The 24,997-nt window shown below is 33.4% G+C and overlaps 2 protein-coding genes across 8 annotated transcripts in view; one reads left to right on the forward strand and one right to left on the reverse strand.

Annotated features, from left to right (window-relative positions):
• The window catches only part of LOC133186494 (probable acyl-CoA dehydrogenase 6), a 95,961-nt gene that overhangs the window by 64,871 nt on the left and 6,093 nt on the right, over nucleotides 1–24,997 (forward strand). The window lies entirely within an intron of this gene.
• LOC133186441 (cytosolic carboxypeptidase 2-like) overlaps nucleotides 1–24,997 on the reverse strand; it is a 73,594-nt gene that overhangs the window by 3,388 nt on the left and 45,209 nt on the right. For 3 of the 7 annotated variants that reach the window (XM_061321703.1, XM_061321693.1, XM_061321698.1), the window contains exons 5-27: nucleotides 18,643–18,835; nucleotides 15,876–16,030; nucleotides 15,378–15,456; nucleotides 14,963–15,041; nucleotides 14,649–14,832; nucleotides 14,234–14,367; nucleotides 13,943–14,131; nucleotides 13,684–13,836; nucleotides 13,188–13,333; nucleotides 12,979–13,077; nucleotides 11,822–11,955; nucleotides 11,199–11,478; nucleotides 10,623–10,791; nucleotides 10,279–10,311; nucleotides 9,244–9,315; nucleotides 7,050–7,085; nucleotides 5,813–5,941; nucleotides 5,189–5,248; nucleotides 4,796–4,879; nucleotides 3,425–3,614; nucleotides 2,214–2,261; nucleotides 1,852–1,918; nucleotides 1,005–1,145 (exon numbers count right to left, since the gene is read on the reverse strand). In XM_061321703.1, the coding sequence (XP_061177687.1) occupies nucleotides 1,005–1,145; nucleotides 1,852–1,918; nucleotides 2,214–2,261; nucleotides 3,425–3,614; nucleotides 4,796–4,879; nucleotides 5,189–5,248; nucleotides 5,813–5,941; nucleotides 7,050–7,085; nucleotides 9,244–9,315; nucleotides 10,279–10,311; nucleotides 10,623–10,791; nucleotides 11,199–11,478; nucleotides 11,822–11,955; nucleotides 12,979–13,077; nucleotides 13,188–13,333; nucleotides 13,684–13,836; nucleotides 13,943–14,131; nucleotides 14,234–14,367; nucleotides 14,649–14,832; nucleotides 14,963–15,041; nucleotides 15,378–15,456; nucleotides 15,876–16,030; nucleotides 18,643–18,835 (2,854 nt within the window). Of the gene's footprint in view, nucleotides 1–1,004; nucleotides 1,146–1,851; nucleotides 1,919–2,213; nucleotides 2,262–3,424; nucleotides 3,615–3,980; nucleotides 4,060–4,795; nucleotides 4,880–5,188; nucleotides 5,249–5,812; nucleotides 5,942–7,049; nucleotides 7,086–9,243; nucleotides 9,316–10,278; nucleotides 10,312–10,622; nucleotides 10,792–11,198; nucleotides 11,479–11,821; nucleotides 11,956–12,978; nucleotides 13,078–13,187; nucleotides 13,334–13,683; nucleotides 13,837–13,942; nucleotides 14,132–14,233; nucleotides 14,368–14,648; nucleotides 14,833–14,962; nucleotides 15,042–15,377; nucleotides 15,457–15,875; nucleotides 16,031–18,642; nucleotides 18,836–24,997 lie in introns of those variants that run through there. The other 4 variants (XM_061321708.1, XM_061321719.1, XM_061321713.1 and 1 more) reach the window with 4 other exon arrangements.

Raw genomic sequence — 24,997 nt, forward strand, 5'->3', positions numbered from 1 at the left:
TTTTTTTCATTTTGGAAACTATCAGAATTTTTCTCCTTGGACCCTATGACCTTGACCTCCTCTGAATGATCTTAAAGATATGTCCGATGATCAAGATTAACTCTTAGGCCAAGTATGATCTAATCAAGTTATTCCATTAAAATACATGTAATATGCTATGGATACAAGAATTTTACACTTCAAACCCAGTACACCTTGACCAAAATACCCTGGGCTAAAGTGAGGACATACCTGTACCCTCAAGTCACAAACAACCTTTATCTCAAGCCTAAGCTTCTAATTGATCTTGATATCTAAGATGTGGTTAGAGAAATAATTCAATGCTTTTGTATCCTGTGATCTTGACCTTGTCATAATGAACTTGATGCAAGGTCAAGTGACACACTTTGTCACAAACTACCTCTAAAGTCTCTTGTTCTTTAAGCTATGTCCAGACAAGAATATTTCTGTCATAGAAGTTACAACAAAACCTTAAAAAAAGTCACCACTCTTTTTCTTCAAGTTTAACAAGTCAATCAGGTGCACATCATTTCCAAATGGTATATACATGTATATCATATCCTCAGTTTGCAGGGGTGTAATAAAAACACAGAAAAAAAGGACAATGAACAACAACACTCAAACAATAAGTGGTGCTGAAACGTAAAAACAATAATCCTGTACAAAAACACTTGACAACAGATAGAAGTGAGGGATTAGTGGTTTGTTAGCACAATTTAAAAAGGTGACAATTAGAGGACAACACACTCTGTGCAGGTGATGACCATCAAGTCAAATGGCAAGACAAATCATTTCTCCTCATTTCCCATAAAATACAGGTTAATTTTACCTTTAGTGTTTAAAAAAATTAACTTAGGATCTGGAAAACTAGCCTTGTCTATTTCTCAGTGTTAGCCATAAGTAAAATTACAACTTTCAGTGCAGAACTGTGTCAATTTTTTGGTGATGTAATGTTTATTTCATTTATTTGTCTCGTGATGTGGTGTCTGTTTTTTCCCATTTACCTCATGTGTCGTTTTTGCGCGGCAATGCCAGCTAAATGGAGATTGCTACTGGCTTCTATATGTTGGTTATATGGGTTAGATCGAGCGGCGAGCGTGATGGTAGTCGAGGAAGGCACATCACTATCACTCGCTTCATCGGAGCTGAGAGAAACATCATCAGTTAGTAAAAAAAAAAAAACAAAAACAAGTCAAGCATGCATCATTCGATAATAATATACCTCTACATACAGAAAACAGAACTCAAAGTCTTCCACTTCCCCTAGATGCCGCAAGTGCTTTTCCTAAACAGATCACAAATTTCTTAGATTGACCCAAGATTTTCTAAGTATTTGTCAATGATACAATAGAATCTTACAACACATGATGCTAAAGCAGTTGGTTAAACAAATAATGTACTTGGGAGTACTTGAGAGTTTAACTGTTTGTAAATCAAGTTATCACTCTTGAACAAAGGGGTTTAGAATGGAGGACTTGAATCCCATTTTATAATGAAGACAAAGTCAAGCAGGGATGGGTCAAGTATTGGTTAATACAAGACAGGATGCATGTGATAGCAATAAAAGCATACTTCAGATGAGCAAAAATATAAAAACGACACACTTATTTAAGTCATTAGGGAGAGTAATACCAAACATAGATGGTAAACTTTATAAGAAATATAAAAATAAATATTTCTTGTCGATTAAAAAACATTTTATAACATTAAAATAATGTCAAATAACGAAATTCTGCAAAACATACTGAAATGGCCATACATTTGAAGGAATCAAATTTAGTAAGGAAAAAAAGGTACAGAAAAACAAGTCATTTTTATATGCACTCTTAGATACTTGGTTACAGTACAAACCTGATATCCCGGACTGATGGCATCGAAGCTGGCAGGCAACTCGGAGTCATGTCTGGAAATGACTCAGCTACAAAAAGGGGAGAGAAATGTGTAACAATCATTTCATAATTTATCATCATTTCAATAATCACAAGATCGTACATGAATTCTCAAAAATATTGTCTATTTTCTTTACAAATTTAATGAGAGTTAATAAGTTATAAATTATACTTATGATTCTGAATCAGAATTTTAAGAAAAACAAATCAACGTGCAATTATGAGAGCTTCTTAAGCAAAACTTGAGAGGTGTGAAGATTAGAGAACACTTCACTCCCCTCGTGATTTAGTTCAGCCAAAGTGAAAGTGAAAGTGAAACTTAACTGTTAGAGGAAAGATCAAAAGTAGTGTTACAGATCCATTCTCTTGTCCCTGCCGGAGAGCAATACACGGTTAGGACTGGGATTACAGGGAACACACACACACGATAAATATCAAAATGAGTATTTAGGACACTAATTTCTGAATTTTAAACCTTGACAAATTTTAATATTCAATATTTAAAAATTAAAAAACTTTGTGATATATTTTTTGGATGATCATTAATTTTAATTAATTTAATTAATTCCTTTGCTCTATTTCCTAGCTCTACTTTCTCACTTCTAGAATAAATTAAAGGTGCTTGGACACAGATTTGAAGTTAATATTTTCTCAAATTTTCTGTATAATTTCATGACTTATATGTTGCTATAGCATTTCATACTAAAATAAAATAAAAATCTTATTTCATCTCGAAGTTATTGAAACTTCAAATTTCTGGACGCGTTTGATTGACACATCCTTGCACTTTCACAAATTTTAATTTTATTCTTAATACTTAAGAAAAGTATCAAATTTGTTGTGTATTAATGAAAAATATTAGAACTATAATCCAGAAAATTCAGAGTAGAAATGTTCGAAAGCAAAACCCACTCACAGTATTGTAAGTCCGTGCTCAGTGGTGTGTGCAGACTTTAACAATTGAACACACCCGGTGAATCGTAAACATTAACAATAACAGAGCTCGTGCCCTGTTTACAAAAACAGTTTACATTTCACGGGTGTATTCAATTTGTTAAGCTCTGTACACAACACTGAGCACGGGCTGACGATATTAGTGAGAGGGCTTGCTTTCGCACATTTCTACTCTGAATTTTCTGAGTTATAGATGTAATGTTTTTCATTAATACACAACAAAATCGCTTCTTTTCTTAAATATTAAGGATAAAGATAAAATTTGTGAAAGTGCAAAGATGTGCTAATCAAACGCGTCTAGGAATTCGTAGTTCCAATAATTTCTAGATAAAATAAGTTTTTAATTATATTTTCGTGTGAAATGCTATTGCAATATATAAGTCATGATATTATACAGAAAATTTGAGAAAATATTAACTTCAAATCTGTGTCTAAGCACCTTTAAGCCATGCAGTATTATTACAAGCATTTTCAAAGCCTTTCACCCAACGTACTAAACGGACATTTTTATAACACATCAACATCTAGCCATGACAAGTCAACATCAAACTGTCAAAACGCTAAATTCTGAGATATCTCACACTGGGACAAAAAATGATCCCGTGGCCGGATACTGGCCAGGGTTTCTGCGATGGTTGGGACACCTTCCACGAGGGAGATGGGAATGTGACGTCTTAAGGATTGGGGAGACATGGGACGGTCTTGTTGAAGTGTTATGATTCTCCGTGGGAAGCGTGCAAAAGTGGCTTCAGGCATTTCTGTGTCGGAGCACTAGAGGGAGAGAGTGAAAAATATCGAAAGTAAAGGAAAGTGAAGAAAATGCCCTAAGCCTTTGGAGAGGTAGACTACCGCCAGTGAAACAGACACACCAAACCAAATATGTCAGTCTCAATTAATCACAACTTAATTGAACAAAACATGCATATTAGTTAGTTTTGTTTTTTTTCTATACCAACATGCTCATGGTGTGTGCATTTCTGACAGCAATCTAGTGCGCTGTGTGCTGTTACATAACAAAGAAAAAAAAAGATGGTTGGTGTAAGACCCAAAGCTCTGGAGGCTCCAAGAATCTGAGTGATACATCTGCAGCGTCTCCAAGGTGACCACCATAATGGCAGGGACCAACCATTGACCTACCTGCATGAGTGTAGCTGGTCCTCACGTTCAAGCCTACCAAGGTCTGGGCTATATTAGGGGTACCCTCTCGGAGCGCCACCTGTAGACGACGTTGCAATTCATCATGCGTTAATGAGCGACGAATCTGCATTGACATTATTGGTCGCTTACACGGACAAAGTGGATCTTCCTCATCACACTACACAATGGCAGGCAGCAGAAAATGACAAAATACGCCAGACATAAAAATATGTGTCACAACTACTGGGCACTCAATTCCCAAATAGAGGGAGTAAACCAAAATTATTATCCTTTGACCTATGTCATTTTGTTCCAGATAGAATTTGAGGTTTAAATAATGACAATTCCATATATTAAATACCAACAGTTCAAATATTACATATAAAACATACATAATACACTCCTTAATATGAAATTGTAAATGCAATATGAATTTTTTCAAGAAATTTCAATCAAAAATATTTTAAGTTCCATGACTTTAATGCAAACTTGTTAATTGAGTGATAATTATAGACTTTTAAAGCATTTGATTAAATTAGTTAATTCCAAATGATCATCCAAATCACATGTATATATATATATTCCTCCACCTGCCAGCAGTGACAATTCTTGTTTTACTCTTTTCTGATAAACATTTATAGGTATATAAACTAATCAGACTTTCTTAGTCATAAATGATATCGTAAGGTTTTGCTCCAGTTGAAAATGTCAAAATTTAACAAAATGATATGGACATCATCTATAATTAGACAGCTAATAAAAGTCTCGACGGGGCAGAATTGTCACCCAATTGTTTAAGCAGCACAGTTACGTACTCTACTAGAAAGTTGGCTATTTGTGTCTAAACAGGGAGATTGTCCAGGGCGGTCCAAATACTCCATCATTTGTCGGTAATTGGACTAAAGAGCAAGTGAAAATGTCAAATGCTTCTCAGTTACTCAGGCCAGTTTACACTTTCTGTACATTAATAGATGGCAAAGCAGTTTGTGATGCGATGCATGCACTCAAAAAAAAAAATGTGATGCACAATTATCTTAACTGCCATAATATGTCTCCGTGTCAGTTACAAAATCCAACAAATGTGTTCAATCTCAAAATTGCCTGTTCCATTAATTTTCAGCTGTGTTCAAAATTTTCTCACCAGTCCAAAAGTGTATGTATCATTTTAACTTTTAACAGAGTTACCTCCTTAAAGATCAGTTACTTACAAAGAAAGCCACGTCCCTCTGTTTCTCATCATCGTTTCTTTTCTTCATGTCTGCCATTCTCTGTAATAGTTTAAATTATTAAATATGATTGATAATGTGAAAGTTAAAACACTAACAACTGAATTTTTTATAGACTATTAAAATTAAAGAAATCATTCAAAGAGCATCATTCATAAAAACAATGCTCTTATAAGGGAGATAAAGAATTATATACAGTAAAACATGGTTATAGCGAACACGCTTATAATGAAGTTATGCTTACAGCGAAGTGATTTTCATTCCCTGCAGTTTTAAATGAGTTGTGGAATGAGCAGATATAACTAATTACGTCTAGAACAAATCAAAATTATTGGTCATTGGTCCCTGGCACATCTCTATAAGCATGTTTTACTGTATATATATATTTTTTCACTCTATATGACCATATTAAATTCACAGTTCTAAGTTTCTTTTACTACTATTTTCTAACTTAAGATAATTTCACAAAAGTTTTAATTTTATGCTTTCATCCTTTGGCAAATTCAGCAGAAATAAAACAGTGAAAACGAAGCTGTATTTAGTATACTATTGTATTAGCCAATGAACCGTCACTTGACCAATGTACATCTCTGAAGTCCCTCGTACCTTTGCTGCCCGTTCAATACTTCTCTCCTCCGAGAAGCATGGAATCCCCCCATTTCTTCTGCCTTCATACTTGCTGACAAACCGGCTGTCCAAAGTCTGCTTTTTGTATTTCTCCAAATTTGATGTGGTCTGTAAAATGTTTAAACTTCATGTAAATTAAAGCAAATTTATACAAAGATCCATAGTTCATGATATTCATATACATACATGTATATCTGATTATATATTACTGATCAGGTTTATAAAAAATCTTTCCCTATGTAACTTGGGAAATTTTAATTTTTTACATTCAAGTTAAAAAATTCAACAATATTTACATGCATTACATATTGATCTATTCATTTCCCTTTTACTTCCATTTGTATTTAAACTTTTCAATAATAATCATTTTAATTTTAAATTAATCTGAAAGAGTGATCATTTACAAGGAAAGCTACACATCATCTTTCAAGTATTTACAGTAACTACATGTAATTCATTTGGAATTTTATAAAACAAACCCAATTCTAAAAATTCTCTAATAATCCATGTCAAAATAAATCCAGCATTTTAATTTCTACTCTTACACCTACATGAGCTAAAAAAAACATATTCAATGAAATTAAATTTAAAAGTAATTGAGGCATATATACTACAAAATCAATAGCCCAATTTTTTCAGGTGAAATCAATACTGCTTATGAAACTTATAAATGACCTGGTTGTTATTTTTAGTTTATTAGCCAACAGATCATTTACATGCTGTATATAACTGTTATATTTGTCTTAATTGTGAAGGCTTACCATGTATAGATAAAAATCATAGCTTGGAAGACACTCACCACAAACTTATCTTAATTGGTTGAGTTTTTTTTTTATAAAAAGGATAACTACTGCTATTTTTTTTAAAGAAAAAAAAGGTTTTCATATGGATAGAAAACATTCTATTATATATTTAACCTAAAATTGAAATATGTCAAAAAGATAAGTATTAATTCCTGGTTTAAAGTTGTTTGCATTAAGTGTCCTTTTAAAAAGCCTAACATATAACACAGATTACACGTTACTCATGCCGAGTTTAAGCAGCTATACAAACACTGGAAAGAAGAAATGCTGCTTTATTTCATTATAAATATATCATCTGTAAGGAAAAGCGGGGTCAGTATCATCTTCAAAACTACAAACTTAAGCATATATTCAGCATTTGTTTCGTGGCCACAAAGACACAACAAGCAGTATTTTTACATTGTCTCACAAACCTTGGACCTGTGCAAGACAAATGAGCCTTGGAAAGCCTACAAGTTAGAAATAAACCAAAAAACCCTGGTTAATGTCCCATCACATATACAGATACATATAGTTGTGCAGTGATCAGTGCTGTGATGTATAAACATTATAGAACTCAACTGTGGTATATGAAACTTACGGAATAGTTTTGATCTTCCACGCAATACATGTACATGTAAATACGGAATAAGCGGCAAGTAACAATGTTTTATGTATCATTATGAAACTTGTTGCATAACAAAATTAATATGCATTCCGGTACAGATATAGAAAAAAAATCCAATAATTAAATCAGTATCATTTTTAATAAGTAAAATACTGGAAATTCTTAAAGATGGGAAATATGCTTTACAAGATCGATAAATATATCATGCGCTATGCTGTCATGCAGTTTAATACTATGTACAGCATTATAGGTCTCTACACTATGCTGCTGCATGTAGTATCAGCATGTTGTGATTTTTCTACATTCTACAAAACCAAAATCTACTAGCAGTTTAATTAATGACTAAAATCTGTCCAACCAGAAAGACAAACTCTATAACATGAAGTCTAATCCATAACAAAAAATCTGAAATCCTTAAAATCTTTTAATAAGTCAAAGACAATTTAACTTAAAAAAAATGAAAGAAAATAAAAGCCACCAGACAATACAGGATAAAATATTCGAAAGTTTAGCATGTCCACTTTCAAAATAAATAAAATTTGCTACTTTGAAATATCAATATTAAAACCCAAAGAAACATTTACCATATTGAAACATTCCTGCATAGAATTTGCCTCACTGATCAGATGTACGCTCTGCAGTTTAATGATTCAAGCCAATAAAAACTTTTGATGAATGCATGGAGTCACAATTATAGTAGGTACAATATCATACCATTCTTGATTATTGAACGAAACAATTGTCTGCATAGATCATAAGTGCAACAGAGGCTGTATTCCAGTAACTAATATTACACCAGCACTACTAGTCAATGTCATACATGTAAAACAAAAAAAGACGAAATGTCAGGAAAATTTTAAACTTGATTTAGCTTTATAATTCTGAATAACGGATAACCTCCCTTTGCTTTGGAGTTTATTAAGAGTTATCTCCTCATTGTTCACATAAGATTTTAAAACTTCAACACTTTCTTCCTGAATAAAGTTCTTGGAAGGGGAGGAGGAGGAGATTTGTTTACTGCTTAATCCTTGTCTTCTCAGATTAGTTTGTCTGTAGCTCCTCGAAGTTGTGGTACTATTTTTACTTTGAGTCCTCAACATCTCACCCTCATTCACAAAAGATTTCGTTTTTCTGAGTCCCAGACTTTTAGTTACACTTCTCACTGAACTCTTGGATCCAACTGTCTTACTTGAATATTTACTTCTCTGTGAAGCTACACTACCCGACTCTGCAATTTTGAGTTCTGCAGGTTTACAGATGGGAACAACTATGTTTTCATAGTCTTCATATGGACTCCTTAAAAAGGATTCAGTGTCCATTAACCCAGGCTTCTTTGGATAGGTGTTCCACAGGTCAGTACCATGAAAGTCAAAGGCAGCAAGATCTCTGGGAGAATGGCTTAGCTCCATATCCTCTCTAGTCTGTGAAATAATTTCAACCAGCTCTCTTTCAAGTTTTCTTGTATCATTCTGTGGTGCTGGAAAATCTTCTTGCATTTTTAACAGAAGCATTCTCCTGGATCCACCTCTACTGATATTGGATCCACCTCCTCTTTTTCCAACGGCCTCCTCATTGAATTCTATCTGTGAACTGGCTAGCTGCAATGTCCCCCTACCGACATCCTCATCATTTGATTGTTGAAAGATAGTGGACAATTTCAGTGTTTGTTTTGGTGTATATATTTGGGATGCATGTTTGACGCTTTTTGACTTGGAGGCTATTGTACCAGATCGGTATTGTTTCTGTTGGAAAATCTCCAAAAACTAAATTTCATGCAAAGACACTACATACAAGATAAATATCAGCAAGTTAGCAAAAGCAAAATATGCAGTTATACTGTTAGGAGCCTTATATAAGCAACACAGGAGTATGTCAAAACACAGTCAATTTTGTCTCATATTTTGACTCAGTTGAAATCCATCGTTATGGAATTAAATAGATTTGTTAATCAATTTGGAAGGGAAGGTTAAGTCTAGGTCAATGGAATTTTCTAAACTCACCTTTTTGTTAAGGTTGCCAGGGTTACCAAGGGTGTCATGTTGAGCATCAGAACAAGAAATAGAAGGCAAGGCCTGTTAGAGAGAGCCAATCAGAACCAAGGTCATAGTTTAAAGTAGACAAATCAGTCAACAACATGCATATTAGATATCAATAGGGTTATAACATATCAATATTATGCCTGAAGATAGGGATTAGAAAGGTCAAGGAAATGAGTGCATAAATATATGCAAAATATGAATGAACCAAAAAAAATTGCTTAATTGATATATGAATAATCAAAATTAAAAAAAACCCAACAAAGTGGCATTTGAAATGCATGCATAAACACCTGTCACCACAAATTAATCAAAACTACAACAAAAAGCATCAATGGATATTCTTGATGAGGTAACAAGTTGACTAATTTGTAAATACTGCAACTGAAGTTTTAATAACCTTCTGCATGGTCAAATTATACAGGCAAAACTCAATGACAAAAAGCTTATTCATTATCGAAGGAATAAGAAATGACATTGTAACTGTCTACATCTAAAATGTGTGGCAAAAATACAGCATCTGCATGTGCATAAGAAAATAAGTGAACAAAAACAGTGTCAATATTATTAGAAAATTGCAATGAATTACGTATTTGAATTTTTTTGCTGTGTTATATTAAGTTTTAGAACATGTGGACATCATCATCATGAGTGGGTGTCCAACACAAGTTTTACATGCTAGTGGTCAGTGGGCTACCTGATTGGTCACAGGGTTTAAATGGGTCGCAGATTCTTTTTCTCTGTGCATTCTCTCCTTGGGATACTGCATAGAGTGTATGTGATACGTAAAAATAAATTTCAAATAATACATGCCTGCAAAAAGACCGCAGTGACATGGAGGTATGCATAAATATAGAGTTGAAAGTGATGTTTTCTACTATAGCTAATAAAATTAGTGCTTCCCTTGTACCCAATTGCATGATCTATTACCAGGTGTTCACAGATGGGCAGTTAAGATGTGGATATATATATACTTCTGACAAATACCATCCCACTTACCCCATGTAAATTTCTACTACATTGGAAACATTGCTATGAAAAAAAAAGATGGCAGCTACATTCAGTTGAATCCAAAACAAACGAAAAAAAAGCTAAGTCTACATTGTTTGACATTATCTCATTTCCAAAAAAGTATCAACTCTAATCAAACTTTAGAATCAAAGAAATTGTTATTCCTATTTTAACGAAATGCTTTTTGATTAAAACAAATAAATACCATCACCACTCTATTCCCAGAGCCATATTTAACTGCATCCACAATTCTATATGTGAAACAAATTCTTCTATTGAGATATGGCAATTAGGACTAGCCAGGACAGTAATGGGTCTGAAGTGACACCTACCGTTAGGGATTTTGAACGTTCCTCCTGTTTTTTGTCCGACCCCCCGGATCCACCCTTGCGATCTTGATGTTCTTTGTCACGCTGCTTTTTGGACTTGCGTTTTTTCTTCTTTGGTTTAGGATCCACTGCTTTCATTTCAGGTTCCGATTCGCTGTCACTGTCACTAGAACTACAAACACAATGTTCCAAATTTATAAAGTCTGCTAGCAATTATTCACATTAATAGAGCCTGTTAACTCTCATAACATTTATAATACAGGTACAGTAAAACCTGCATTATAAAAGAAAATCCTGGAACAAGAACTTTAAGTTCCATATACTCAAAATTCTTTATATTTATATAAAACAGTGTTATATGAAGGATCTTGAAAAGATAATTAATATAACTTCCTTATAATCATTACTTCCTTTAATTCTTTATATTTATATAAAACAGTGTTATATGAAGGATCTTGAAAAGATAATTAATATAACTTCCTTATAATCATTACTTCCTTTAATCCAAGTTCATTATAACCAAGTTTAACTGTAGATCTAAGCATCATGAACAATGAAGATTTGTAGACATGCACGTACTCTGATTCCTGTAATGCCTCACGAACATTGAGGTCGGAGAGTATTTTCAGACAGCCATCCATTGTCCGTAATGACTCGTTATCTATTAACGAGTCCACCTCCTTACGACTGAGGTTAGCGTGACTGTGAGACTCGGGCTTTCTCTTCTTTTCTGTTTTGCGTCCGAAGTCTTCTCCCGAGTCCCGTCTCTCCTTGTCCTGCAACAGGAAGTGGTCGTCCACAGAGCTCTGTCTGCCATCCAGTGTACAGCTGTTGTCTTGACTAGCATCAATTCCAGAGTCTAGGCAATGAAATACACATCAACATTATAAAATATGGTACTTCTATAAACCAGTATGTTAATTCAATAACTTTGAGTTACCGACTAACTAAATAAAAGAGCAACTATAAATTCCAAGAAAACAAAATGTTGAGATCCCTATCCGTAAAAAATACTAAATGTGCTACTGCATGAAGGGAAATTTTCACACCTTTTCACCCTTGTTATCAGTGGGTGTCTTTAAGACGAGGTGAATTCAACAGAGACACAGCTTTTTTTGGTCTGGTTGACTTCAAGATGGGGTGATACTGTTTGCATAAAATATTCTAATAGAATACTTCTGTGACATAAGAATTTAACATACCAGCATCACTGTTTTTGCCACTTTTGGTCGATAACGACTGAAGGTTAGGGATGCGTGCACCAATCATACCCCTCTGTTCTAGCACTTGGTTTGTAATGTACCGAGTCATGTCTAACACAACCTCTGTTTGTTTACTGAAACATAACAAAAAAATTTTAAAGTTACATAATGAGTCAAAATCATATTTGTATCATAAAGTGAAAGGGTAACGAAAAATTTTACATATATTTAACTGCACTGTAAAGCAAGAGAGACTGCAAAATATAAGTGCCAGAAAAACTAAGGTCATATCTTTCATTTCTTGGGATTTGAGACAGGGTAACTTCTACAACTTTTCTGTGCACAGTACAATAAGGAAAAACTGAAGCAATATTTTTGTCTTGGGGCAAAAATATTTTTTTTCTCCATAAAAAAAGGTTTTAGGTTCTGAAACCTGTAATTTTCTGAAAACTTAGACTTTCAAGAACTGAAAAAAATTTCATGCCATGCTTTTCCTTTTTTTGCGCCACGGTGTCATTTTAATCAGTTTTTCATCCTATCACAATCTCTTATTTTAAATCTAGAAAGAAAATTTCTTTTTCCACAAAAACATAATACAGGCAATTATGCTATTCTTCCTGTTAATTAATTAATGATCGTAATATGAAGTAATTTCTGATACACAATAATGCAGCACTTTAGCGACTATTGTTATTAATATTAAACTGATTAACCTTAATAATACAAGGGATATCATTTCCAAAGTATATCAATTTTAGTAGTGCAGTGAAAAAAGATATGCAATTTTATCAAAAACATTGTAGGGGAACACAGATAAGTTAAGACAGGTGTAGCGAAGGTGAAAGTTACTCCACACATGGCTTCATACCTCAACAATAAATTTTTCTTTTTTGTATTTTTCCTGGTACTAAAATGATATAAAATTTTTATCTACTTCTTAAAAAATATAACCTGTATATTTGAAGTGCAGTTTTTCTTCACAGGATATGTGAAATGGCATTTTGTACACAGTTGTTCTTAATTTTTTTTTTCTTTGGAAGCTTATCGTACATATACATGTACATACATTAAGAGCATTAATATCACTAAAGAATATTATTCGGGGCTAAGGCTAAACACTCGTAAAAAAACCAGAAACATTTGACATGTACACTTACGCTTTGTTTTCCTGAGCTACTTCGTAATCTAGCACCACTTGAGACAACACTCGCCCCATTTCCATATAATCACCAATATTGAAATGACGCAATTCTTTCCTAGGAAATTAAAGATTATCTATTAAAATCTTTCACAATTCCAAGTTTGATTTAAATACCTTTAGGTGTTTTTGAAGAATTCATAAAAAAGTTTCACTTGATTAATGTACCTATTGAGTATAGTGCCACTAAATGTGGCCTCCAGGGTAAAGCTGTTGAGGACCCTCATCTGACGCCACATCACCACACGGCCTGTGGACTCCTTACACCTTTTGATTTGGAATTTACAGGATTGAAAGGAAAATTTGTCTGGAGACTGAAACAGAATTTGAAATAAAATTTGAAAGAACCTTAAAAATAAATGAATTCTAAGTTACATGTGGGGTGGGGTGGGGGCTTTTTAATTCTTATTTACCCTCTATGACATAAGCCAAGGGAAGGACCTCTCCCTAATATAACTTTTAGTCATATGCGAAGGGATAGGCAGGGAGGAACTCTAATTCTATCTTACCCCCTGTGATATGGGACATATTGGAGAACTCTAAATTACCCTCTGTGACAAAAGCCAAGGGAAGAGCTTCTCTTTGAAATAATTTTATCTTGTTCTTTGTGATATGAGTCTTATTGCAGGGTGGGGGTGGAGGAACAACTCTAATTCTGACTTACCCTCTGTGACATAAGCCAAGGGAAAAGCCTCTCTCTGAGATAGGCCTGAGCAGCACCAATTCCCTCATCAGTCTCCACTTCTGACGTGTTGTTACCATACATGAACACATTGTGTTTCCTACTGTGTCCATGCAGGTCACAGTATAGAAGAATCTGAAAGTAAAAGTAGAGATTAAATGAACAGTGAATATCGCTTCACCAACTTGATGCATATAACATTTATGGTTTTCTGTACACTAGACTGAATATTTTGACTTACATCATGTCTCTCTAGGATTTTCTCCATCATACTTTTGGTGAACCAAACTGTTGGAAAACTCTCCTTCCTTGGATGTCGGTAATTGCGGTTCAAGTCCCTGGCTGCCAAAGAACATCGGTAGTTTCCCACTATCACCCCATCAGGATTGAGCATGGGAACTATTTTAAATATAAACCTATTGCGAAGTTCCTGCAAAATATTTGAAAAAAAGTTAGATAATTGCACATTTGTAATTATGCATTTTCTAGGTACCTCAACCATCTAAGAACACTTAATAAACAAGAGACTCACTTTTGCAACTGGGTCGCCACTTGTGATGTAATCCAGCAGACCTTTCATCATCCAGCTGGCCTGAGATTCCCCGGGGTGGACGCGGGCGGTCACCACCACCACCTTCTTCTTGATCTGTTCCTCTCGCGAGGTATCTAACACACATACACAATGCTTATGAAATTTCATTGGACAACATTGTCATTATTTTCAAATTAAAGTGCTCATCTGGATTTCTACCTATTTTGTACTCTTTTTTGCATGACAATGGGTAAAGAGGAAAACACATATGCCAATATATATATATTTTTTGTGCATACACTATACAATTTCCGAGCCAAATCAGTAGAGCTGGAATTTTTCCTACATGGGTCCTTCTACCTTGATAAATAGATATCTGGAAATACATACACGTATGCTATATTACTATACTTACCAAAGTTGGTACAGGTGACAAGAAAGCAGCTGTTTCCAGCGCGAGTTTCACAGAGGACCTCTCTTTTGATCCACTGTCGACTTTCTGGTTTGTTTAACATGATGTCCAGGTCCTCTTTGAGATCAGTGAACGTATAGGGGTAACAATGGGCAAGATAATAGGTGTCATCAGCATTGGGAAATTCCTACAAACCAAACCCAGTTCAGCAATTGACTGCATTTTATGACATTCCATTTGAAAAACTCTATTTTCAAGCGACACATTTTAAGACATTATGATAAGGATTCTATGTGGAATAAAAGAGATGAGCTTACCATTTGCCATTCCAGTTCAGAGTAAGGGATACCTCTCATTAGCAAAGGGCAGTGTAAATGCATTATATTTCTAGAATAACTGAAAAAGAGAGCAATTCATATAATTATACATCTATGTATTTACACTGCAAACGCAACGTTCGATCGTTTGATACCTAGCTTACGATTTGATATAAACATGATTCAAGTGCATTAAAAAATGTCATCAGCAACTTAAGAAATTTCTTCTGAGCAAGAACATTAAAAAAAATTCTGAATATCTTTTAATTACTCTTTGCCTAGCTTTATCAGAAATTAATGGTACCAGTATGTGATTATATTATCAACCATCTGAATTTATATCTTTGAAGGTGATCACTAAAATATAAATCTGGTTACATGTAATTACATATATATAGTATAGTACTGCACTAACCTAATATGATGACCCGCTCTGACCCAACCTATAGACTTATTCTTGGCATCACTTTCTGAGTATAACAGTGGTCTCATACCTACAGATAAAATGTGACCTTAGACTATACTCAAATGTAATAATTTGGGCTGGACTGTGGATATTGGCCCGGGTAGCTCAGTGGTTAGAGCACCTGACTAGTATTGCATGGTTCCTGAGTTCGATTCCCTGTCAAGCCACACTTACGGAATGGTCTTCATTCCTCCTTTCCATCTGTAGTAAGGAAAGGAGGAATGAGAAGACATACCTTGAAAATTTATACCCGGGATCCCTGCATTACTATAATCAGGTGCTCTAACAACTAAGCTACCTAGGTCGATAATAATGGTCCAGTTCAATATATTACAATGCAGTATATCCAAATATAAACTAAAAAGCTCAACAAAATTTATCATTGATTAAAATAAATTTCAAAAATCCATTGTATTTTACAATTGCTTAAGTGAAATTAAAACTGACCATAATTATAAAGACTATCTCTTTTGAGTAAATTGACTATCCTGAACTTGTACACCACCCCGGGGACTGCGTTCTGGACCCTGAAGTAGTACCACTGGGTGTGGCGATTAGTATACAGGTCTGTTTTTAGCACCAATTCATATTCACACTGACCCCTGTAAAGAAATACAAATTTTAATGACCTGTTATGTATTTCTCAAACTTTCTACTCTCCTTAGATCACATACATGGAATTAATAAGCTACAGTAAAACTATTTGCTATTGATAATTTCCCATGACAGCATAATCTCAGATTGTATTTCCCATGAAATACAACAAAGCTCGGCAGTGGCTTACAAGAATAGAAAACAAAACAGATAATTCAATGTCTACAGGTTGAGGAAAAGATTATAGTCGATTCTACTGTGAGAAATGCCGTTAAGCAAATATTTTGGCTGAACAAAACTTTGACAGATACCGATTTTCATACTGAGAACTTGCATTCTTAAAAGCCATCAAAATACAAGATAATACCCGTCACAGACAAATGCATTAAGCCTATAAAAAACAGACTACCCAATATTATCAGAACAAATGGATTATAATGGTGTTTCCCATTCTTTCCTCTCCAATTGTTCAGGCTGAAACCTCTACTTTTGAAATAATACGCTATTGTGGTTGTTTTGAATAGATAAAAAGAAAAATATTTCAAATTCAATTTTTGAAACATTTAATACTCTCTTTAATTTAAATGGATTCCTTCAATTCATATCCTTTACAGTATTATAAATCATATCTTTATTTTGGTTTATTTTTGAATGAAAGTTTAAATTAAGCTTATAAATTTCCTTATATTTCAGGAAGCTTTTAGAATATTTTAAAATATTCCATTTCATAACATGATATTACCCCCTGCATGTATTTTATATAAAAGACCATTTTACTCATTAAACACATTTCATTCAGCCAATTTAAAGAAATCATAGAGCAAATCATGTTGAAAGGTTCAATCAAATACCCCTTTCTTATAAATTAACTGCTTATCAAAGATCTGAATTAAAGAGCCAATTATAAATCTATGAAAATTTCTCTTGTTCACTGAAATGTTGAATGAATTGAAAACGTTTCAAATTTTCCATTTGGCATGCTTCATCAGTTTAGAATAAAAAGTACATAAATAAGAAAAAAAGTCTCTTGGGTATAATCCTTTTCTAATTCATCCAGATTTTCCCATCCAAATCTACCCATGTCATGTGCGTCTTCAAAGATGAAAAACACTCACAGTGAAACCTGTATTGAGTGACCCCTCAAGCGAAATTTTACAAATTAAAAAAAAATAGTGTTAGAGTTCTACTGGAAGCAGAAAACATTAAAACAGAATGACTGCCTCTAATATTTGAAGCAAAATGTACATTAATTTTATACTTGATACATCATATGAAATACTTGCATAATGAAGAACTGATGCATATCAAACTACAATGATCTGATTATCATTTTAACCAGGTTCTCTGATAAAAAGGGATGTCAAATTACAGTTGCATTAGACCAGCAGTTAATTAATTAAGGTATTTTTATAACAAAAATCAATATAAGAACATTTAGATAACATATATGACAGGAAGTTGCTCAATATAATGAATCACTAAGGCAGGTTTACCCGTACATTGCAGTACAGATGTTTACGTGCACCTTTGACAAATAAATAGTACAATTTTTATAGTCTTGTTAGTAAACATGGGGGTACATAATAATTTACAAAAATTGTACATCACATAAAATCTCTTCTTTTCTGAAATTAATGCATTCTGGACTTTCTGGTACATTGAATGCCTTGCATACTTGAATATAAATCTTGAAATTTTCAAAATTTTCTTATAATCAAAAATCCCAACAAATAAGAGAGTAAATCAAAGTTAAATAAAATTACGTATCAATTTGACAATCTGACATAAAAAAAGTAGCTTTAATTTACTTACTTTTCTCAATATCAATTAACAAAATTAAGTACTAATGCAGGCAATCAATTCATTTAATTAGGATTTGTTTATATCTAAACATTAAATCTTAATCACTCGTCCTAAACAGGCAGAAATTGACACTAAGATTTATAATTTTAAGTCTCATTCAAGCCCTGTCATAAGTGTCATGTAAATTAAGTGTAATCTATGAAATAAAATTTAATTAATATAAAATACTTGTTGAAAGAGATGGCTAGTTTTTAACAAACTGCACTTGTAGAAAAATAATCTTTAATATGCATGTGCAAGAAAATGCAAATTTTGTGCAGTTTATCTTCTAAATTTGGTAAAAAAACTATTCCTTTATAAGTCTTATTCATTTGACTATATAATAAACTTTTATGGTTCATGCAGTCTTATCTTTATCAAAAGACTTGACATTTTCACTGTGATCTCAGCACATGTGTCTTGCCAAACCAAAAGTGCACATACCCCTTTCTTTGTTTAACTGCCTGCATACTTGCCAAAATAAATCCTCAAGAGGAACATGATTTTGACAAATATGTTCAGATAAATTGAATTTTTAAGTACACAAAGCACTAGTTTCTTTCTTATTCAGATTTATCCTACAACAGCTAAAATCTATACAAATTAGAAAATGATTTTTCTGGTAAAGAAGTAACTCCATTATTATTGTTTGAACACAAGTTACTTTATGTTTTAGCTACATGTAAAGTTGAAAAAAAAAATCCCCCTCCCCCGAAAAACTTGATGTTTTAGCTAAATGTAAAGTTGAAAAAAAAGTCCTCCCCCAAAGAAAACCTACACTCTTCGAGCCTGGCGTAGATTTCCACTCTCAAATCTTGATTCAAAGACTAGATTAGGACAACATCCTTCTGGGACGGGCTGGGGGGAATGGTCTCGACTGCTTCGTTCTGAATCGTACACAATCAACACCCCTCGCCATTTTGAGGTATATGGTGTTTGTTGGTTGTCGAAGGTCTTTGTAAACTGTTGGTCTGAAAATGGAAAAATTGAAAGTTCTATACATATACAATGTATGTATATACATGAACTTGATATATACTTCCTTTGCAATGGGATTTTACTATAAAATTTATGTCATTTGTTGTTTTTTAAGTTATACTATAAAATCACATATTTTGCGGGGTCAAATTTTTGTGGTTTGAGGAAAAACTAAGGGTTCATGGGGATTTGATTTTGTAACTGAAGGATTGCTGAGTTAAATATATGCAATTTTACATTTTGTGGTGGATATGAATTCGTGGGTCTCTTCATACCTCGAAAATTAACCCCCACAAAAAATTAGTGATTTCACAGTAACCTGTTTAATTTTGGTCTAGCTATCAGTAAATTTAATTGCTTGTAATATTTTAAGCTTCTCAGAAGCATGATGTGATTCAGAGAGAGAGAGAGAGAGAGAGAGAGAGAGAGAGAGAGAGAGAGAGAGAAACATTCAAGGAAGAAACATGAAATAAACATTAACTTAAACTTCTGATTTATTTCCATCCATATTAAGGTAAAGTTTTACTCCATAGCTCATTCAGTTTAAGAGAGTGAAATTTTTTATCTACAGGTTGCGGGTTCAAATTTTTCATCGAGTTTTACTTTTGGTACTTTCTGAAGAACTTTATAAATGCATTTTTGGGTCAAATACTGTAAATTCTAAATTTTCAAAAAAAAAAAAAACCAACTATATTTCTAAAGTATGCAAGTATTCATTTCACTCGAACATTTCAATATCTATACAAAAAGAGACTATATACATTTTTCATCTGCTCTAATCATTCCACGTAAATATTAAAACATATTTCAATGAAATCCCACATTAAAAATGTACACTTTGACTAAACTAAGCTTCTTTAAAGGTCAATGGTATACAAAAGTACCTGAGACATTTCATTAATATGAAACCCGGCCGGCCTTCTTGTGAATTTTTTTTTTTCCAGAACATAATTATTAAAGAATTAATCTAACTTGGGTATACCTTGTGAACATTTTGAATGTCGAAGTATGGAATATCAAAAAAAAAAAAAATCCTTTTGATTACACATATCATGGCAACAGGTTTTTCATTATCAAATGAGCCTCATCTCCTTATCACTAAATTGGTCAACATTTGATATTAGCATATCGATGATCAATATTTCTAGCCAGGGATTATGTGTATTGACATGAGGTTCAAGATGTTTTCATAATGTTTAATAATGTTTGAATAATAAAAGGTCTACCAACAGATCGGTAGATTTACTCTGTCAAAATCCTGCCCACTTCTCTTTTCCATCTGTGCAATGTGATATTGATATATTGAATTCCTTTGTAAAATTAATATCCATCTAATGGATTTGTTTATATGAATACTTGAAAAGAAAGCAGAAGTATTTTCTATATTAAATTGTTTTCTTTGAATCGATGTTCTTTATGTTCAAACTGCAATCAAAATTTAACAATACCATAGACGTATATGCCTATCGCTCTTCACAATTATCAATTTCATATATTCCTTCTTCAGTACTTTAAAGTTTTTACATATCTTGGCAAATCCAGATATATGTAATGGTACCTACCTTGTTCCTCATGCAACAAGCATATACTATATTTATTTATCATATCTGTATAAAAACTTACCTTTAAACTCACCCCTCATAAGTGGCTCCACATATGAGGGCCACACTTTCAAATGTTTGGGAGTCTCGTGTACCTCGCACTCATAATATTTAGGCCAGTAAGGCCCGTACGGCCAGAATTTGATATCTGGCGGTCGAGTCTTATATCTGGTAATAAAGTCCTCTAACTGTTCGGAATAATTCCAGTAACTTGTCTTTAGCAGATTGTTAGCTGCTGCTTTTTGTAGAATCTCTGATGTCATTTTTCATCACAAAATTTGGACATTACAAATAGATTTCTCAAAAACTGAGAATAAATACCAGATACAAAATATCACAAATTCCAGCACTATGTCATTTTCACCTATTATGAAAAAAAAATCTGAGTATTATTTCGATCACTTTTTTTGTCTATACAAGTATCCCATAATTCACTCCACTACGTTCTGTTTTGTCCGTTTGTCACTTTTTTCTTCCAATGATCCTTGATCCTGCGATGAAACAGCATGTTCAACCAAATCTTGTTGCGGACATCGTGAAAGTGAGGCTGGCGCAAGATACAGATGTGCAATGGTCAGCTGCCGTCTCCGAGTTACGCCTTCAGCCTGTGATATATTATGAATCTTAACATACTGTTTCGTAGTGTGTGGAGACAATCGGCCATTGTCTTTGGCTTCCATGGTGAGAGAGGGATAGAAGAAATCAACTCGACTTGCACTTGGCAAACAGTCATTCATCATGGAATGACAGTAAAGCCTTCGCCATTAATTTTTAAAACATTAATAACAGGAAAAGTAAGACCACTTCAGAATTCCCAAACAACCAATATACCTCCAAAAATTTATTCGTATGGTCTGTGATGTTTCAACAAACAGCACTCCCACTCTTAGTGGTGTATGTTTGAGAAGACACAACACAAATTTATGAACACTTAAGAGTTAAGTGAAATTGGGCCCAATATTTATTTAGTCCACTGTTGTTTTAGAATTATTAGGCAAATTCAATCCTGTTTTTCTAGCTTCTTACAACACTTTAAAACTGACAGATGATCCCCGACACATAGTGAAACAAATTTAACACATTTATCTGTCCTCAGTCCTCCACACAATATAAATATATAACCTATTTGGAGGTCTGTTCAAGAGGCTTATACCATTTCTTCACAGATTTTACTAGCTGTCAACCATAAATTTTCTGCCTGCTAAAACAAAGTCCCCGGCTGTTGAGCGTAAGAAAGCCCTGCCACTAGCTCACGTCTCTGCACTTCACTTTAAATCCACCTTTACCAGCACTTCTTCGCAACACAAAAGGCAAATGAAAACAAAAAAGAACAACACAGGTGCAACAAAGAAGAACATGGAGATTGTATTTTTAGTTTTCAAAATCCTCATTCAACTAAACGCAAAAGGAACAATATTATTACTATCACAAATATTATGAGGAATTATCTATGAAAGGTCCTTAATTTTTATCTATAGGCTTAGTCCCTTTAAAAACATATTTAGCATCATTCAGGCCACATACCCAGAGCTGTCGACAAGTTAAATTCTTGTTTTAATTGTCACATGTCTTGATTTCAAACCATTTAAATCACAATCAATGTTCAATTGGATTGTTTGTAGATTTAACATTAGCATTCGTGTTAATGGGGTAGTATCCACCAACGTTCTTCAACCCCAGGCACTCTTTAAGAAGCCTTAGTGTCAACTGTTGTGTAAGACATAAAAACAAAAACTGACAGGCCCCGATTCTTGTTTGATTTCCTTATCGGAAACCTTGGTGCACCGAGTTAAGATCTCCAGCTCATACTGAAATCACTCCACCTATGTTAATAATCTGTCACTTTCGAATCAGTGGATGATAAAATGACAGATATATTGCAACTTGAATGCGTATCCAAGTAAAGAAATCACCCGTCATAGAGAAAAATGTCTTTAAATACTTGGTTATTAAAAATAACAGTCACAACCATTGTTACCTATATGTACAATCACTGTATTCTATATACAGATCATAACTCTTTCCTATTTCTACACCAAACAAGGAAGGCACATCACATGCTTAGATTTCTAAATAAGCAAAAAAATTACTTTAACGCAGACAAGTTTATCAAGTTCATCAAAGGAAACTATCAATGAAAGGTATTGTAACTGCGAACCAAAATCATTATGTTTCGTCACATAATAATGCAGAAAGTCTTTGAAGCCAAATGCACTGGCTTAAACGCGGAAAACAATCTTGTTGAATTCTGTGTGCAATCCCAAGGTAAAATCTTGTCACAATAAACTGTCTTTTGATGTTGTTCAAACATCATTGTCTGAACTTCATATCAAATTTGTAATTTAATTTAATTTTCCCTTCCAATGGCATCTTGCAATGTTGGAAAAAAAATAACCTTAAAATGGCTTAACAACTGGACAATATAATCACGATGACTTCAAAATCAATAGAATCAATAAGGTTCTCAAACAGTGAAAGTAAAAAAAGATAATCTGTCTTCCATCTCCCCTATGCTATAATCAAATGTAAATTTATCTACATTTCCTATCTTCACAAGGTCACAAGTTCCCCCTAGCTAACCAAATCTTACACTCAAATCCTTAAAAAAGATCATTCTTCTTTACAAGTTATATTGCATAGAAACCAAAACTTATACCATTGAGTCCACAACTCAAACAGCAATTACAACCAAGCCAGATCCTGTTCAAACTTAAAAATATATATGAAACATGAAGAAATCAAAACTCACACCATTTGAGTCCACAACTCAAAAAGCAATTACAGCCAAGCTCTTGTTCACACCTATGAATATATGAAACATGAAATATGAACATTACAATGCAAATGATGTAATGATTTTACTCAATTGCACAGAATTCAAAATCTATTTTCAGCACAAGAAACTTTTTCCTTTGACTGCATGACTCTTAAAGCAACCCTTCAAAATATGTACATGGGTATCAGCATATTAACTATGGAAACAGATATTTTTGGGGGGATATGATATCTTTTCTATTTTGCAATTGATCAGATAGATTTGAACCAAAATTATGTCTGACATCTCACTTAAAAAGTTTCAAAGTATCTAAACTTTTAATTTGAAAGATGAAGGTCTAGACCTGTTTTCCAATAATTCTCAAGATGACATTGTGAATTAAATTTTTCACTCGTATCCACCTCTACTTGATTCTCCAACTCTACTTTGTGGTTTTCATCGTCTTTCCAACAGGTTATTTATAACTTTGACTATCTCTGGATGACCTTGAGTCAATTTCACGGAACATTTTCCGCATCATAAGAAACCCTAAATTTGTTCAAAACTCCCAAATACTAATTAAGCTAAGCTAGTGCCAATTTTTGAACACTCCCCAAATCAATCTGCAAATTCCATACAACATGGGCTAAGATTCTTCGATATATAAATTGGCTAGATAAAATGCATTACCTATAGTGGATATCATTTGCTGGTAAGGGTCCTGGTATGAAGATATAATGTATTTATGCCTATGTCAAGTGAAAGTATATACAAAGTAAAATGGATGTAAATATATCCAATTTTATATAGGAGTTTTCTTTCATTCTGTAGGCAAATTGACACAAAAAAGGCATATTGACACAAAAAATTGGAACAGCAAATACTTATTCTGTGCTGTTCACTTAACAATTACATGTATAACTATGTCAATTGTACAATGTAAACATGCATTTCCTATCTATAGTATGAAATGAGCTCATAAGAAATTGAACAAGTTGGAGAGGAAGTGCTATTTTACTGCAGCTATATCTATAGGAGGAGTAGTTTGAAGGTAGCTGAGAATCAAATTAAAATACTTAAAAAGAAATAAAATAGCTGATTGTCCAAGCATATCAAAAGCCTGCTTGTGATTCATAATGCTCACCTGAGAATTTCAAGTTATATTTGAATTATGTGTCCGAAGGTCCTATTGCTAGTATTGGGTGGTAACATTTTAATAGGTATAGGGATAATTTTCTTTTCTCCAAGACACCTCAAAGATCTGAACTGATTTCAGCGAAACTTTAAAATATGCTGAGTGGTAACTAAGGAAGAACTTCATTTATTTCATTTTTAGAAAGACTTATTTAGAAAATGCATTTTTTTCTTAAAAATCTCAAACTTATGTATGCAAAACAACTCAGAGTTCTAAAAAAGGGTCTTTAATAATTTTTTTTTTCTTTTGCGGGTGTATCCCATTTAAATGTAAACCATGGATGCAATTTTTAATTCTAAATCACAAAATAACAATGGAAAAGAAAATAACTCTAGTACGTAGACTACATTTTTATATGAAACTTAATTATGTGTTCCCAATGCTCAGTATCTATGTTATTTAATTCATAATTTATTCTCCTTCAATCTTTTTTTTTTCACGAGCAACATGTTTTAATACAATTTTCAAGCCCACCTATAAGTCATGAAATATTTAACACTGACCTAATTCTTGGCTGAGCCCTTTTGATACCCACATCAATCTGATATCTATTAAATTGTAAATCTTCATTATCCTTTAGTCAAAGGCTGCATTGCCAACCCAA

The sequence above is a fragment of the Saccostrea echinata genome, unplaced genomic scaffold, assembly GCF_033153115.1.
Source record: "Saccostrea echinata isolate AGI-Se365-2 ecotype Australia unplaced genomic scaffold, CSIRO_AGI_Sech_v1 ptg000001l, whole genome shotgun sequence".
NCBI lineage: Eukaryota > Metazoa > Mollusca > Bivalvia > Ostreida > Ostreidae > Saccostrea > Saccostrea echinata.